Source organism: Rhinocladiella mackenziei, assembly GCF_000835555.1.
Source record: "Rhinocladiella mackenziei CBS 650.93 unplaced genomic scaffold supercont1.1, whole genome shotgun sequence".
NCBI lineage: Eukaryota > Fungi > Ascomycota > Eurotiomycetes > Chaetothyriales > Herpotrichiellaceae > Rhinocladiella > Rhinocladiella mackenziei.
The window spans coordinates 1,407,122-1,423,962 of record NW_013550604.1 but is presented as its reverse complement, the minus strand read 5'-3'; the positions used below and the strand labels follow the sequence as shown (position 1 = coordinate 1,423,962).

The 16,841-nt window shown below is 49.8% G+C and overlaps 5 protein-coding genes across 5 annotated transcripts; 3 read left to right on the top strand and 2 right to left on the bottom strand.

Moving 5' to 3' along the window:
• Positions 1–1,875: 1,875 nt before the first annotated feature.
• On the top strand, positions 1,876–3,341 carry Z518_00499 (uncharacterized protein; the record flags this gene model as incomplete). The annotated part of the gene is made up of 3 exons (XM_013421101.1): positions 1,876–1,897; positions 1,942–2,468; positions 2,568–3,341. 3 exons carry the CDS (start codon positions 1,876–1,878, stop codon positions 3,339–3,341), a joined length of 1,323 nt encoding a protein of 440 aa, XP_013276555.1.
• Positions 3,342–5,578: 2,237 nt separating this feature from the next.
• On the top strand, positions 5,579–6,289 carry Z518_00498 (uncharacterized protein; the record flags this gene model as incomplete). The annotated part of the gene is made up of 1 exon (XM_013421100.1): positions 5,579–6,289. The coding sequence occupies one exon, from the start codon at positions 5,579–5,581 to the stop codon at positions 6,287–6,289; it is 711 nt and encodes a 236-aa protein (XP_013276554.1).
• A 2,599-nt stretch (positions 6,290–8,888) lies between these two features.
• On the bottom strand, positions 8,889–9,938 carry Z518_00497 (uncharacterized protein; the record flags this gene model as incomplete). The annotated part of the gene is made up of 1 exon (XM_013421099.1): positions 8,889–9,938. One exon carries the CDS (start codon positions 9,936–9,938, stop codon positions 8,889–8,891), a length of 1,050 nt encoding a protein of 349 aa, XP_013276553.1.
• Positions 9,939–12,157: 2,219 nt separating this feature from the next.
• Positions 12,158–13,960, bottom strand: Z518_00496 (uncharacterized protein; the record flags this gene model as incomplete). The annotated part of the gene is made up of 3 exons (XM_013421098.1): positions 12,158–13,008; positions 13,058–13,765; positions 13,813–13,960. The coding sequence occupies 3 exons, from the start codon at positions 13,958–13,960 to the stop codon at positions 12,158–12,160; spliced, it is 1,707 nt and encodes a 568-aa protein (XP_013276552.1).
• Positions 13,961–15,017: 1,057 nt separating this feature from the next.
• Positions 15,018–16,602, top strand: Z518_00495 (uncharacterized protein; the record flags this gene model as incomplete). The annotated part of the gene is made up of 2 exons (XM_013421097.1): positions 15,018–15,114; positions 15,242–16,602. 2 exons carry the CDS (start codon positions 15,018–15,020, stop codon positions 16,600–16,602), a joined length of 1,458 nt encoding a protein of 485 aa, XP_013276551.1.
• Positions 16,603–16,841: the final 239 nt, after the last annotated feature.

The window sequence follows — 16,841 nt, the reverse complement described above, 5'->3', positions numbered from 1 at the left end:
TTGAGCTGTAGAGGGTAGAGTGTGAGCACGCGTTGTTGGCGGGGTGCAAAAACGCGTGGGTCAAAGGTTGATGGGCGGATTTATATATCCGCTGCTCACCCTTCATATCTTAGGTCGCTTGGCGTTATTTTCTTAGTCATCCGTTCTGTCGCATGTCAATCTATCGAATAGAGCGAGATGCGGATAGAAGGGGTGAAAACTCGTGTAACTATGAATGGGGGGAAAGCCCCCTATATAGGCCAGAATAGGGGCTCTTGGCACTAGGCACCAACTGTCTGACACAATCCCTTGAGTGCATCAGATTTCTTCCTGTACACTCGTACTCTCATCCATACAAAGTCTAATCTAATCTTTGAGAACCTATTTGGATGGCCATAGCACTGTTTTCAGACTAGGTGTGGTTGTAGCGGCGGGAAGGGAATGTATGAACTAACTAAAACTATCTGCTGGGGGTGGCCGCTTTATACTGTACTGTGGTAGCCAGGGTAATTTTCGTTAGTACACCTGAAGGTCTTGGCAGGTAAACAGAATAGCTTCCAGGTGTGTTGATAGGGGTCGCTCAGCTAGAAGGTGCCTATCACATGCCTAGGACGGCCCAACTAGCCAGTCCAGGAACCCCTAAGTTCTGGGTTGCTTTTAGGCAATCCCCCCTCCTTAGAGTTCCAGGCGTTCAGGCCTAGATCACGTGGATCGTCACGTGGTTTAGTGCCGTACTAGCGAAAATTACCCTGGATACCACAGTATATGTTCCGTAAACGAATGTAGTTTAGCGTAGGCCAGAATCCTTGGCAGAAATCCACATACGAGCAGTTTCCCTTTAGGTGAAGCGGACACAGGACTCACATAAAGTAGCGCCACGAGAATGTACACCCCCCTGGCTATTCAGTACACCTTGATTAGTAAGCGAAAATACTATTTAGTACACTAATCACGTGATAAGTTATATTCTTTACACCGGCCTCTGATTGGTTAGAAGTTGACGTCATCTCTAATTACGTGATGTAACTTTCCCCGTCCACCCTTAACGGATTAACAATTTTCCGGTCCACCGCCGTCGGATTAAATATTTTCCGCGCCAGCTCCCATCGGATCCAGTCCATGGACCACCTAGAGAAGCTCTATTTAATCACCTCGTAACTGAGCGTGAACGGTCAAGCCTCGACGTCGAGATGGTCCATGGATTGGATCCAATGAAATCCCCCGTCGCCCACCGGATCCAGTCTACCGACCCTGACAAGCTCGATTGGTCACCCTCTATCCCCTGCACGGTCGATGCCTCGTGCTGACAAACCAGCGCCCATAGGCTTGGGGGGGACCGCCCATAAGCCGGGGGGAAAACCGCCCATAAGTCGGGGGGGAACCGCCCGTAAGCTGGGGGTGACTGCCCCGCTTATGGGCGGTTTCCCCCAAGCCTATGGGCGCTGGTTGGTTACCTTAGTCAGCACGACCGTGCAGGAAGGAATTGTATATCCTGCTTCTCTACCCTCTACCCGAAGATCACTTCTACAAACACGCCACTTACCGTGGAGATTCGAGCGTCGCTAGGTAACGAGAACCAGGGCGAATAGAGAGGTGTATAGAACAATGCGCAAAGTGTGTTGAGTGTACAGAATAGGCAGGTTTATCGGTGTATTACTGACTAGCCAAAGGGGTGTACAGAATAGGCGCTGCCCGAGAAAGTATGACCAAGTCACGTGTTAGCTAAGCGCATTACTCTTTGAATCATTCCAAAACTGTAAATAAACATGAGCCCCGGCCATAAACTTGCATTTCAAGATTCTACGAACCCCATCAGGCCTTATATCAAGTGTCGGAACGATACAAGGCGCGATACTCTAACAAAAAAGTTATCCTAATTGGCAACCACGAGGTGCAATGGCAGGTGAATTGCAACCTGGTATGTTCCTTCCATGTGAACGTGTTCGCGACTCATTAAACCAGGCAACCGTACCGGTCACTTGGTTCGACCACCATTTTCCTTCTCTAAATCTGAACCCAAAGCAGGGACGTCCGCCCAGCCAAAGAATACGAATCTATCTCGAGGCCTAAGACGAGCTTACTCTTCGGCATGCTCTCCGCCATTTTCTGTAGACACGATTAAAGAGACTGATCCGTACCGAATCAAACTGCTTTGGCGAGACGTCATGGAAAAAAACACACCTCGATACGCACGCCAAACCAGAAACCAGGTTCGATCAAATACGACTCCAAAATGCACCCTCCCGACATCTGTCTCCAAAATCAGTACTCCTAGAATGGAGGTCCCCAAAACAGCCACGGTCCACGACGCTGACTTCCAAGATACTCAGTTACTTCCGCGGGGGGTTGAGATACACAAATATAAGAATTCCAACTCAGACGGGGCTCACGGCCATCTCGGCACCGAGAGACCTTCGAACCCAGCTGAATCATGCAAATTTTACCGATCAGTCGTTCAAAAAGCCCTTGCAGGAAGAGCTGACCGGGATGTAGATGATTCGTTGTTCCTGCCTATGGACACCAAATTTGTCACGTCTTTGCTCAAGTCCTATGGCAGAATGGGAAATGCTGACGTTTGAGAAGCCGAGTCCAAGGAATATGCTTATCAGAAACTGCTCATCGGACCGTACGCCGTCTTTGAGGACGATGTTGAAAGACAGCTTTGTGCTGTACGGTGTGTGGAAGTCTCGCTCAAGCCCCGCGAAAGCTCGGACCGAATCATGTGGGATGAACCTCCAATGATCTCGAAACAGCCCCCACCCTCCAAACCCTTTGGCTTTGATACTTACGCCGACTGTCAATTCTGGCTTAGCGACAAGATCATAAACCCCGAATATCGAGAACGTGCTAACCACATCGTACATATGAAGGCTTTGGGTACATTTTGTCCCTATTTCTCGATTGAGTTCAAAGCCACAACTTACGACAGGAAGGTTGCGGATAATCAGGTAGTTGTCGATGGCCTGGCTTCCTTGTTTAATCGATATCAGTTGAAGGTCCTCGCCTTTCCTCATCCCTCTCCCGAACAATTGAAATTGGTTCGTCATTATGGATTGACAATGGAGAAAAATCGTTGGACAGTATGGCTCTTTGAACCCAAAACAACGAAGAAGGCGACTTGGGCCGGCTGCACAGTACGAATTCTTGATACTGGGACCTGTGGGACTAACCGAGGAGTGGTCGCATTGCTTGAATGGATCAACGAAATTCACCGGTGGGGCCTCTGCGAGTACGCTCTCGGATGTGAGGAGGATATCAAACAGGATTTGAGCAAAGGTTCCAGTAATCTCAGAATATCCGCCATAGGGGTCTCAAAGGAAACCGAAACTGCGAAGGAAACCGGAACGGTGGAGGAAGTCTAAAATGATGAAGGCAGCAGAGAATCGTGAACGGAGCTCAAAGGAACTTGAAATGTTGAGTACAACCCGAAGTGGTGCATGGAACAAAGTCAAACACTATGCATGATTAAAGGGAATAGAAGTAACTTCATCAAAGCAGGCTTCTATGGACCGACGAGTACGCTGGCTGGGTGCGTAAATGGGTACAGATTCTTTCCTCTCGGGAGATTTCAGATAGAAATTACGAGATAAAGCAGTAAAATCGAACTCCGAGGCAGAGGGTTCAATCCGTCTTCTTCGAGAAATTTTGTGTTTGGATGTGTTGATAGCTGCATTCCTTTTCGATAGGTCCCAAGGAACGAGGCTTCTGCTTTGTCCACTTCATCATTCCCCAGATAATTTCGTGGAGCCAGCATGATCCTGGGGAAACGACGATGGAAGACAATGCGTGTCGCCTCAAATGGCAGCGGCATGTTGTTGTAGCGGCGGGAAGAGAATGCATTAGCTAACTAGCTGGAGGTGGTCGCTTTAATTATATATGCTCCGTAAACGAGTCCTTGGCAGAAATCTACAGGTCCGTCAACACCTTGATATAGTTTAACCCTTAATTTCGTCGTCTTTTCAGCTGGACCAGACCAACATCAAGAAGATCCTGGAGTGAAATCCACTCGCTCGAAGATCATTCAGGTTCACGCTTGTAAACAAATAAATAAAACCAAATCGAGCCTCGAATTTGATTTGATTTGGTTAATTGGATAGCCCCACTTTCCTCCCAAGATGATGTACATTGGGCTGCGCCGATAATGTCCGCTCGAAGTCGACTTCTCTGAGCCGTCACCATCTGTCCTGCAAGACTGAATATCCATTCTGGCTCGGAATACATAGCGGGGATTGAAAAGAGATCTATCGCCATCCGCGACAGACGTGGAAATGTTGAACAATTGGTGAACTATCGTTCGCAACAAACCGACTCGTTTTGTCACACTCGCTCACTAGGTTGTATCACCATTAATAGGCAACAGCGATGACGTACGCTGTGTAGATAGATGTACAGATGGGCTCTATCCTACACTCATTGGAAGAGCCAGGGTACTCCAAATTCAAGTTGCACAAGAAGTTTGACAGGATATTGTCGTAGAGTGCCCCCCCCGGAGACATGGTCCATGGATCGGATCCGATGGCTCGTGGTATTTCATCGGATTCAATCCGTGAATCATCTCGATATCGAGGATATCGACTTCTATCGAGTAGAGTGCCCCCTCGGCCATATGGTCCACGGATTGGATCCGATGACGGTGCAGCAAGGGGGAGTGCCCACGTGCCCACGTGACAATGCCAAGCCATATATTTACGTGATTGGCCAGCACTTAGCTCTTGGCGTCGCCACATAACGCCGAGCCGCAACCAGACATTCCAAAACTAAAAGGATAAAAAATATTCAGGTTTATATTTTATTCCGCCAGAAATTCCTTCAAAATGACACCAAATCGTGGTTGACCTATCAAGGACGTAACCGAGTGGTAACACACTCGAGTTGCAGTCGAACCGATAGAATTCAGCCACACAAGTTCAATTGCGGAATCGGTGACTTCCTAATGCTCCGCGTTACACTAGTTAAGCGAACGGCTTCCGGCCGCAAGGTTTGGAAAGTCGGGGGAATTGAGTCCCGATCATTGAGAACAGAGTTCAGGTGACATCAATTGAAGGGGTTCTGGTTGGACAATGACCCAGTTCGATCCCCGTCCCGGTTGGATTGTATGGTAAACGAAGAGGGGTTGCAGCCAGAGAGGATTTCTGGTGGCCACGGACTCCAACACGCGTACGGAGTAGGCCATGCCTGGAGCTTGTGCTTGATACGTGCGATGTGATGGTCTTCATAATTATAATTCGCATTTGTGTTAATCATCGTCATTGTCGCCGTTTGATTAATAGCAGAAATTATTTTTGATGTTGTCGTTCGGGATTGTATTTCTCATGCTTTCTCATCCTACACATATAACCTTTCTTCGAACAGGCATCCCTTTTCCATCGTCCAAATTTCACTTGATTCGCCTGATTCGTCATTGAAGAACTTATACATATCTGCCGGTGCCAGTGCCAGTACTACTGTCAGCGCATCTCAACCCAGAAGCCGGAACTTTTCGGAATCAACGTATTCTGCACACAAAAGCCACGGAATACTGTACTGGTACTTTTCCATTCGATCTCTGTCGCAATCAATCACCTCATAAACGCGTTCGGACGAGAAAATATCTTTCAAAATGTCTGCCCTCTTTCCAGTCGCAGAGTATGCCGAAGATCAGCCACTATCACGCACCATCCTGACCACGCACGTCTTACATCGCGGCTTTCAATCAGGTGCTGCAGTGGGAATCCTTGTCGGTGGAGTACGATCTATACTGCCATCCAAGACAATATCAAACTCCATATCAGTAAAACAGCATCCGCAGCGGAATATTTCGTCTTTGATTCCTAGAACAGGAGGTGGAGCAGGAGGGGGTGTTGTTCCATTCAAAGCCGACGCCAACATGTCTGGTTTAGCAAGGCAATTCTTTTCTACAACATCTACCGCCTTTTCTTCATCCACCTCCCCTGCCTCCATCTCAGGTTCAGCCCTCCAACCTGCAACTAGCGCCCTGATCCTCCGCAGCACTGGCGTCGGTTCTCTAATCGGTTTCTCCGCTATGGCTATCATGCTTCCTTTCTACATGCGTGGTAAAGAGAAGATTGAGTGGCAAGACCGTGCCTATCGCCTACTTCACAACAAGGGCCAGGTCGAGATGGATAATTATAGCCTTGTCGGGGCAGGGGGAGCGCTTGCTGTGGGGTGGTACCGGGGCGGCGGGGTGAACGGATTGGGGAAACAAGGGTGGAAAATCGTGCTCGGACACGTCGGTGTAGGGAGTCTCGTCGGTGTAAGTATCGGTGTGCTTGGGAATGAAATTCTACGAGGAATGAAGAAGGAGGAGTAGGAAGATTTCGTTGGGATAAATGTTGGCTCAGGCGATTGCGTGAAACAGAAGTGTTATATGACAATCGCCCATCCCAGGAGTTGCTCCTTCCAATCATTAGCTGCCTCACATGGTCGCAAGCTGACGCCGCCACCACAGCTAGCCATCTCGCTCTCTTCTCCCCTTTAACAAGCACTATTACCAGACGTTCGGAAAATGGATCGTTCTTCGGCCTACCTGGAGGCCTCAATACCCAGATACCCGCCGGGTGGCAACCCCATGCCAGGCGTCGCTTCGCCAGTCTGCTCTTCAATAACTCCATGTCGACAAGGTGGGACCACGTGGCTCGCCCATAAGGCTTCGTGTAAGCCGCGATATCTGTGAATGCTCTGGAATGGTAATGGATCCCCATGTCCGTTGACGTGCTCCAAGTGAACACCTGTAACTTTCATGGATAAATGGAAACCATTCAAGCGAGATCCCAGACACTCTGTTCTTCTATGAACTGGAGAGATGTATCTGGGTTTGTAAACTGCTGTACCGCGATCGGAGACGGGGCTAAAGGAAAGGACGCCGGCTGTGGTCACCGCCGGTGACCATGTCGACCGAGAATCACTTAGCAAGGAGAGAAATTCTCCGCAATTACCCACCCCTTTTTGCAGAATTGTCCACATTGGCAAGGCTGAGTAGTAAGGCTGTGGATTCTGGCACCTGATTAGCTAATCTGAGTTATCATTCCAATAGTACTTTCAGGGTTAAACAACTTCCCGCCCTGATTTTTTTTTTCTTAGAAGAAGTGTAATCACATAATAACGTGTACAGCCTTGCTTCGGAGTCATAGTCAACTGTGTCTACAATATACGTATGTATTGGTGCCAACCCGAGCTCAGGGCTACACAACCACAACTCAAGAACGACTTCATCGTGGCTCAGGTCTAATGGCGGCTGATGGCGGCCTGAAAACAGAAATGACTTTGGAGAGGTCAAAGATTTGGGGATGAATGAGCATTGTGGTATCATGGTGTGTGAAGAAGGGTGGGAGAAAGGAAATCTAGTTCGAGGATAGTGAGGGAAAGGGTGCCCAATGGCACAGCACAACGATGGCGTTGGAAATTGACATGATCTTGTCACTGATGATTTCGGTAGCGTCGGCATTATATATACCAAGACGACGTTCATGAAGCGCGAATGTCCTTGGTATACCACATAGTATGAATTTCTATATTGATTACGTGAATGTTAATTCTTTCAAAGGCATTTATTGAACAAGGAAGTTAGTGTTCCTCTCCATCGGTACCCGAGGAGGCATTCTGACTCTGGCAAAAATCGCATTGCCATCGTATTGTGCTGCGTTCGTGGAAAGTTAACACCAGCTTGAACCGAACCTTGCCATCTGGCTGTAATTCCTTACCCGGCTTCTATCCTCTCAAAGCCCTGTCCATTTCTGGCACAAAGAGCCCGGTTATTATTCATTTTCATTCTACCTCTTTTGCTCCTATCGGTATTGTGGCTTCTTACATGCAGCATCCTCCAGTATCCACCAGAATTTCAAGCATTATCATGTCAGTCTCAACGCACTCCCCGTTCCTTTTTAGCCTTACCAATCCGGGACTGTCCTCCGTACGCGGCGCAATGCACGTTGTACCCGAATCCATCGGTCATTGTGTGGAGCTGGGTATGGATTGGCTGAGGAGCTGCTATATGTGTTCTGTCTAGCAGCAACACTTGCAGCATTCGTAGCAAGCCAAACCAGCGCACCTGTGGATTGAGGATTGTTCAGTCAGTACACATTGTTCCACTGGACTGAGCCTGGAGAGTATACTTGTACTTACAAGCCACAACAAATATCCTCATCTTCCCCGCCGCCACGAAGGCCGACGGGAGTTTTCGTTGTATCCATGGCCGGGGGAGCAGTCTGCAATTTAAGGAACATGATAAGTAAAATGTTGATCAAGGTCGGGCTGGATACAATACGAATACATGCGATAGAATACGCACTTTTCAACACTAGTCACAACCGAGAAGAGGCGGCATGACTTACAGGTTGCTGAGAGACCACCCTCTCCGTCCCAGTCCCAGGCCGAAGTTGAGGGGCGTTCCAGGTATTTTGTTGGTTCTGGGCATCCATCATGGATCCTGGACTACTCTGCCACTGCCGTTGGCGATTAGTTCTTGCGGGAGGTATATATGATGATCAGATATTAGTGTTGGGATCCGTGTACGGGAGATTGAAGAAAGAAGGGAGCTGACGCCGACGCTGGCGAAGTTGAAGTTAGTTATGACCGAATTCGCAGTTTCAGGACGACCCCGCGATTACGTGTCACCACACTATTGCTCTGTTCGTTGACCACCACACTTGTTCGTTCACCCGGACGTGTGCCGCAGATGATGCTACTGATGGGTGGATAAATGGACCCGCCATAAGGTTAGTCTCGATCCAGCAGACAAGCATCCTTAGTTCGAATTCTGGGCAAAGCTTGGTCTATACTCTGTCGAAGCTAGGCTAGGTGACCTTGACGTTAGGTCTCCTAAACCACGCTTGTAACTGGTCACCTTTGAGGTTTCTATGTTCTGGTGTCCGGGGCCTATTCATCCCGAACCAATTTCTCTCCAGCGCTCTTCATCTCCCGCAGATCTCCACCGCGGCCATTGCCCTCTCCACACAAGCAGCAATGCAATCATTCACCACCGGGTTTCTAGGAACGACATGGCCTTCAGGATGCTCATATGCCGTCGCCCACTTCGGATCACAGAGTCGCTCTAGCTCTTTGCTTTGTCGATTATATGGGTCTGTACGACCGTAGATGTGAGCGGTGGGGATCTCGATCCGGATCTTGTCCACGTCTGCGTGGAAGCGGCGGATTGTCACTGGCGACGACAAATCGGTGGTTGAAGGCCGTTTCGGGGACCAGGAACCCTCGTCACCAATGTTGGAAGAGGGAGTGAGAGGTGTGCTGTAGCCGCTGGTCGGGGAGAAGATGGCCGAGTCCGAGTCAGTGGGTGAGGCTGGCTCGCTATCGAATGCGGATGGCGAAACGGGGACAATTGACAGGGTTGTATCATCTTTCTTTACTTCCTTGAGCCACAGGTTGTCGAATGCGTCGACCAAGTCGGCAATGGATCGGCCATCGTTACTCCTGGTGGTCTGGGTCTGCTGCAGCAATGGTCGAGCCCGGGCACTACCGTCATCCGAAGTGGGACGGTACTTGATAAAGTCCACTTCTCCTGAAGGAGAATATTGCGCAAACAGACTTGCGACATCGACCCCTCTCTTGTCATCCAGGCAGTATGGCAAACTACCGCAGATGAACACGGCAAGCTTGAACGGCGCCGGCTCACGGGGATGCTCGATCCGATGGGTCAAGATGACAGAGGCCGCCAAAGCGGCTCCTTGACTGAATCCCATCACAGCATCGAAGGGCCCTTCTTGCTCGATGACATCCCAGACAAAGTGATGGGCGTCTTGAACGTTGGTGTTGGTGGGTACAGGGTACCAACATGTGTATGGGCCGGGGAAGATATCTCCCACACCGTCTGCGGCCTCAATTTCATGGTCGGCGTCGAAGAATTCAAAGTCCAAGTGCTTGGGCAGGAGATTGCGGAAGATTTCTGTTTGCGTTTCAAAGATGCCGGCATTGGTGCCCATCCCGTGGAGGCAGAGAACACGCATCTTAACGACCTGATTTTGGAACGATGTGATGGAGCACGGTCCAATTTGACTTGGTGAAGGAGCAACTGGATCACACAGAGAGAACACTCTATCGTTGAGCTAGAACTCTTCCTGTCGACGAAACCGGTAAGTCCTCACAGACTCATGTTGATGCACTTCGATGGCCCTATACCGGACAAGAGTTCCTGGAGACCAAACCAGGCTTGTATATCTTCAACGACAGGTCGTCCTGGTGGCCCATGAGCACCTCACACCTACCTTCAACATTCCTACCTGAGAGAAAACACGCCGAAGTAGTTGAGTGATCGACGACACCAATACTCAACCGAAAAGGGTTTTGATAAAGGGCCCGATGTGTCGTATCTCTAGCGGCGCGTCGGCAATATTCTGGCTAACGGAATTTGTGAGGCTCAATGCAACGTCTCAATCTGCGTGGGAGTCGGGAAGCTGCAACACCAACGGGATAATGGGTAGCCTAGGGGTAGGGAGAAAGCGTGGTATCGAAACATGAGGCCAAGGAGTTGGTGGGTAGCAGTTTCCGACTCGGCGGCTCCGTCGTTTGATCGGAGTCTGAATTCTACCACAGTAAGAGAGTTGTTTGAGGTAGTGTTAGATGAGTTCACTCTGTTGCAGTGGGTGCTATTCTATCACAATCAGCCTGGCGAGTGAGACTCACGGCAGCAGATTCAATCTCACAACCTGGGGGGAAATTTCGGAGAAAGAGGTTTCTCACAATATCCCAAATCAGCTGAAACAGATGGTTTTTTGCCATACTTACAACATTCGTTGCCAAAGACTCCAGTTACATCCCACAATTTGGAACCACTTTGTGCGAGGTCGATGGAGACAAGGAAAACCCGCCGCACCTATAGCAAGAGCAACCAGAAAAGAAAAGGCTCTTTGAGGCTCAGTTCCGAGCTGAAGGTTTCAGGACAGAAAGCTCGGAGAGAGCAACTCTGACTGAGGTTCCGGTGGACGTCGCAATGTCGAGGGCGTCCCACGATAGGTGCGCATTCGGAAGAGTCGAGAAAAAGATAGCAGTCGAGTTTTCCGTCGTGCGCATCGGACGGACCATAAGGCGGATGAAAGTCCTCCCGCTTGCCATTCATACCAAAGAGAGGAGCTCGACGCGAGTGGGTACGGATATGGTTATGCTCGGGCTTTGCGATTTGAACGTGAGCGACGGAGTAAAGGAGGCAACGGGACAAGTACCACTTCGCGGTACGACTATTTCTCCGATCCAGAGCGGCGGGACGATATTGCAGCATACGGATCTCAAAGAAAGCTGGAAAGAAAGTTGATAGTCGCTTGCTGTTTACCTTGGATGGAGCATCCGCGATTTTTTTCCGTCCTCGGGCGTGTTACCATTGAATGCATCTGCGTATCCGACACTCGGAAAGAGATTCCTCTACGGGTGCAGGGAACTCTGCAGAGAGATTTTTCCGAGAAATTTTTATCTCTTTATTATGTAGAAATTATTGTCTGCCGATAATAATACGGCTTCTCACCACTCTGCGGCAGGATAAAAGGTGCAGAGGGCAACAGATCGGGATTGTATCAACCTTTCTATTCTATGTACCAAGTCTCTAGGACGAAAACGGAAGACAAATTCGGTCGTGACTCAATGATGTCTAAGGGCGAAGGGCGAATGCGCAAGAGGGAAGACTCTGAACTCCCAATCTGAGGCCGATATTGATGACTCAATCCAAGAAATAACGGAATATCGACAGAACGACGGCCAAGAGAGATGAAAGAGCAGTAATATCACAGGAACGAATCTGGTTGCGTGAGTGGAACATGTCCGGATTCTTTGCAAGACAGTTCGAGCCAGCCAGTGAAGGAGATATGGACCTTCTTTTCGTCTCTTCTCGGCACACACGCATCCCACGGCCGGTCATGTGTCTCCCGATGATCCTGCGGGCTCCGAGCAGGGTCTCCAATAACATTACCACCACGTGGCCCTGTCCAGAAACATCCAAGAAATAGCGGAGCATTCTAACAGACGGCATGTTTCGCATGCGATGAAGAATAGTTGCGTCGACCCTGCAGGATTGTTGCTATGGAGATCCTTCAACAGTGGAGCATCGAGAAGACAAGAGATCAACGTAACGCGAATCAGTCGCGTAGTCACATGCTTATCTTTCAGTCTGTCCCATGCCCCATGCCACGATATGATATACTTATCGATCTAGCCTCTTTCGTCATATTCACATTTCCTCTCAAGCACTCCCTGCAAACTTGACTTTGGGCATTTTCGTCTTGCTAGGCCACTGTGTCCTCTTCACAGCTCGGGCATAGATATTCAGCGGTCGAATGACCTGGAACTCCGGATCATATTCGACGGCCTCGGGGCTTACGTCCTCCCAATGGTATCTGTACACAAGAGCCGGAAGGAGGACTTTGATCTGCTGTAAAGCGTAGTTGTACCCAATGCAGCCTCGGGGCCCCATGGCGAAGGGCAGGTATGCCGCTTTGTGTCTGTTCTTGACCTCATCGGTGTCCCAGCGGTCGGGGTCGAAGCGGTGAGGATTGCTCCAGTGTGCACTGTTGGTATGGATGGCAGGGAAATTTGGAATCAAAATAGCGCCCTTTGGTAGCTTGTAGCCCCCGGGGAGGATCATATCTTTGGTGGCGTTTCGGCCGGCTTGGAAAGCTGGGCTGTGTACTCGCATGGTTTCTTTGATGAATTTGTCGAGGAATGTCATGTTGTCGACCAACTCCGGAGTGAGTTTGGTATTTTCGTCGACGCCGTGGTCGACGAATTCTTGTAGTAAACGTTCTTGGTGGCCTTTGTAGGTGATGAGACAGTAGAGAAGCCACGAGAGCAGTGCGGAGATTGTGGTAAATCCCGCGCCAAGAATTGAGAGGGTGTTGGTCAGGACCAGGTCGTAAGGTAGTTTGTCTCCCCTGTCGTCGGTGGCCCGAGTTAGATAGTCGACGAGACAGCTAGCATTGAGAGCCGCTTCGTCGAGCGGAAGGTCTTCGGTCCCTCCACGAGGACATGTCTCGATGATATCATCGACCACTGATGCGATTTCCAGTCGAACATGCTGCAATTTCTTCGGCGGGCCTCCAGAAAAGTCAATGTCTTGCAGGGAATCAAGAGTTTGAATTCTTACCGAAAGGAAGCATGGAATACCAATCACCTCGAGTCTGAACGGCTTTGTTGAGTTCAAGAATCTGCGTGAGCAGAACCATGATGGGATGCAGCTTGGATGCCGGTGTATCAAAATGATGAGCATCAATTCCAAGAACAAATCGACAAAGGGTCTGTCCTGAGAGCTTGACCATGTACTGATAGACATTGAAGGCGAGGCCAGCCTGGTCCAATTGATCGAAGACGGCAAAAGATTTTGAGACTGTCTCTTGCATGATGGGGGTATAATGTCGGACCGCTTTTGGTGACATGCTGGGCGGAATGAATTTGTGAGTCAGTTTGAACGATGGCGTATTGGTGTCGCAGGTGAAAAGAGCGGTATTGTCTCGGATGCCATACAATGGGTGGTTGGAATCGCTGGTTTTCTTGGTGAACAGACCATGATTCTCCTTGTAAGCGATTTCGGTGATGTCGGGATCGTCGGTGAGGTAGTTGATTCTGCCCATGGCATTGGTCTTGATTACACGACCATACTTCTTGAACAGTCGTTGATGATTGCCCATATGGTCAGGATACAGCTCGTAGTAGTTCCCAACAAGGGGGAGCATCGGGCCTCCACGAGGCTCACGGATGGAACAGCCGTCGACGGTGACAGCAATGGGGCCATCATATGCAAGAACATCCTCAACGGAGTGAAGTTGAACATTCTGAGCAGTCTGGAAACCCACGCCTGGTCAGTCAGTAGGAGGGTGGCGGGCATCTCGGGAAATGGCATACCGTCAGGTTTCACAATTGTGTACTCCTGCGCAATGCCATATTGCAGATCTGTAAAGTCTCTTGGCACGCCAATATCGATCTCTCTGCGGCTTGCAGCCTCATCACCGTGAAGGTGAAATTGCTTGAGGCCATATTGCTTAAGGCCCATGGTGGCTACTATTGGACGAGTGTGATGGACGGCGCAGCGGAAACAATAAGAGCAAGCAACAAGCAGGTAATGGAGATCCAAGGGACGGTGTGGAAGAGCACAACAAGGCGTAGAAGCTGGTTCGACATGATGGGCATCCAAAGGAAGAAAACACTCACTTAACTAATTGGCCTTATGCTGAGGACAAGATATCGAAGCTCGCCCTGTTGTAAAGTAGCTGACGGTATTTCGCAGCGGGGAACGATACTAGAGCATCCGACACAGTACATTGACGGCGGTCTTGTCAGAGGTGGCCAATTCGGAGGGTTGGTATCGGCGGGTTGCCATCTGGGTTGTCGAACTCTCGGAGTCCGCTCTCCGGAAACGGAACAACCTGATTATTACGGTGAGAATTGTAAGCATCAAGCGCATCTTGAGCACGGAGAAAACCCAGTGTTCAGTCGCTTAAACTTGCAGCTGCAACACACTTCAAGGGATCCCTGTCCCGGCTTCTCGGCCCAAATAGGCCAAGGGGGTAATGCAAAAAAGGGTCGCACATCAGCGTCCAAGATAGGATATTGATAGACAATCAACTGCGGATACACAGGGTCCTCGGACAGCATATGATTCCAGGTTTGCAGAAGGAGAAGATGTCCAAGATCTAGTGATGCATCAAAGACTGGCCGCCTTCTCGCTCGGCTAGTTTATGTGAGCAGGAAAGGATCAACCACCTCCTTCTTCGGTTCAGCCGACGTGTTGACCAATCTGATGGGAGAGCAGAGTTGCTGTTGGCTCTTATGTTCGTGTATCGCGTGGACACGGCCGTAAACGGTGAAAACACCATGGCACATGACGGAGCATTTTTCTTCCAGCCTTCATGAGGAGGACGGGTGATGGAATGCATATCCCGCCAGCTACCGGCCGATTGAGATAATTGCTCCTTCGATGGAATTCAGGGACAGCAATAAGACACACCAAAGCCAGATTAGATTGTGTAAGGATAGAGTATCATCCAGATTTTGTCCTTCTCACTGATCTTTCAATTGTCTATGAGCCCGTGGTCCGCCCAGTCGCAGCCATGGTCGCCGACTTCGTCAAAAAGGCGATTTATTCCAGAGAGCGAGTGAGCAAGCAAAGAGGGAGTGACGACGTCTGGATCATCGTGCACGGAAAGGGTGAGTTGTCAAAATCTCCCCCCCCCCCCCTCTGCGTACTGTTAGTTTCTGAGATTCGTGAGACGAGGGCAGACTCTCCGGCTTGATGGTGTTGCGCTCCCCGCTCTTTCTGACATCAAGACATTAGTGTACGATATCACAAATTACCTGGACCATCATCCTGGTGGCGGCAAGATCCTCAAAGAAGTGTCCGGACAAGATGCGACATCCGCTTTCGAAGATGTCGGGCATAGCGACGACGCGCGGGATCTCCTGGCGCGATTCCACATCGGCGAGCTGCCCAAAGACGAGCAAGCGGTGACCAAAACCCGAATCGCCTTCAAATCTAAACCCATACTCCCCATCAAGCCTACTAGGATGGGTATATTACGATCACTTCCCACTCTTCTCATGATGTCCATAAGCCAGGATGCCGCTTCGACGTTGCTGATGTGCTCATGTGCACTGCTCGGATCGAAACTGTTGTGGCCGGAGTTGGTGAGCGTCGAATCTGGTCGGGCATATTTAGACACTCTTCCTGCGTTCTGGAAGGGGATTGTACTATCGTCGTTGGGGAGTATTGCCATCTTCGGCCACATCAGCTACCAGTTCAGCAAGACAATTGTCATGACCAAGGGATTCAGGATCTACCCGCCAGTGATGCGACCGAGTAAAGCCTTGGCTGGTCCCCCAGAATTCACTACCAAAGAATATACGACACGTGAACAACTCCAAAGGAATCCTTCGCAATTCCAACCGGTCGAGCTCATTGAGAAAACCCAACTTACACCATCCGCCTACCGATTCACTCTTCGCACCGTCTCCCCTGCCGACCTCACGGTGCCGGTTGGTCAACATCTTCAACTTCTCGCACACATTCCAACACCCACTGCCCCGACGACCATCACCAGAAGTTATACGCCCCTCTCTTCCACGATTTCGTCTTCGGGCTATACAGTCATCACACTGGCGGTGAAGATCTATGACTCCGGTCCTATGTCACAGCATCTCCTGAACCTGTCTCTGAATTCCATACTTTCTGCTCGCGGGCCTTTAGGAAGCTACAAGGGGTATCACCGCTTCCTCTGCTCTGAGTTTGGCATGCTCGCCGCTGGCACTGGTATCACCCCCATGTTTCCCTTGATTGAGCGGATCTGCCAAGATGAGAAAGATGACACGACAATCACACTTCTGTACGCCAACGGCACCCGTAAAGGAACGTTGTTGAAGAAAGAGTTGGACCAATTGGCGGAGAGATATCCGGGAAAGCTGAAGGTGCACTACTTCTTATCTGCGGCGGATGAGAGCCCTGAGGCGAAGGAGCTTCATGGCAGGATTGACATTTTCAAAATGAAAGAACTCCTGCCTCCTGTAGAAGAGAGTTCCAAGTATCTCATCTGTGGACCAGATGGATTCGCCCAGCAAATGGTGAGAGATTTGGAGGTATTGGGGTGCAAGAGCCAGGTAGAGGCTGTTTCGCATCCTACGGATCAGGTGTTTATTTTCTAGACAACTGAGTAGACCGTACCGTGGTGTTTAGAGTCGAGTCATCCGTTACACCAGTCATTACTTATCTCAATCAGAGCTGATATCGACCCGTAAGGGAATCGGGATGTTGTGGCTATGTTGGGGGAGATGAGTGGGGGCATTAGCATATTGCAACGATGGTGAGTCATGGCCACATGCAAGTCGAAGTCTTGGAACCCGGAACGCGTTCTCACAATATATGTTTGATTGCAAGTTGTATC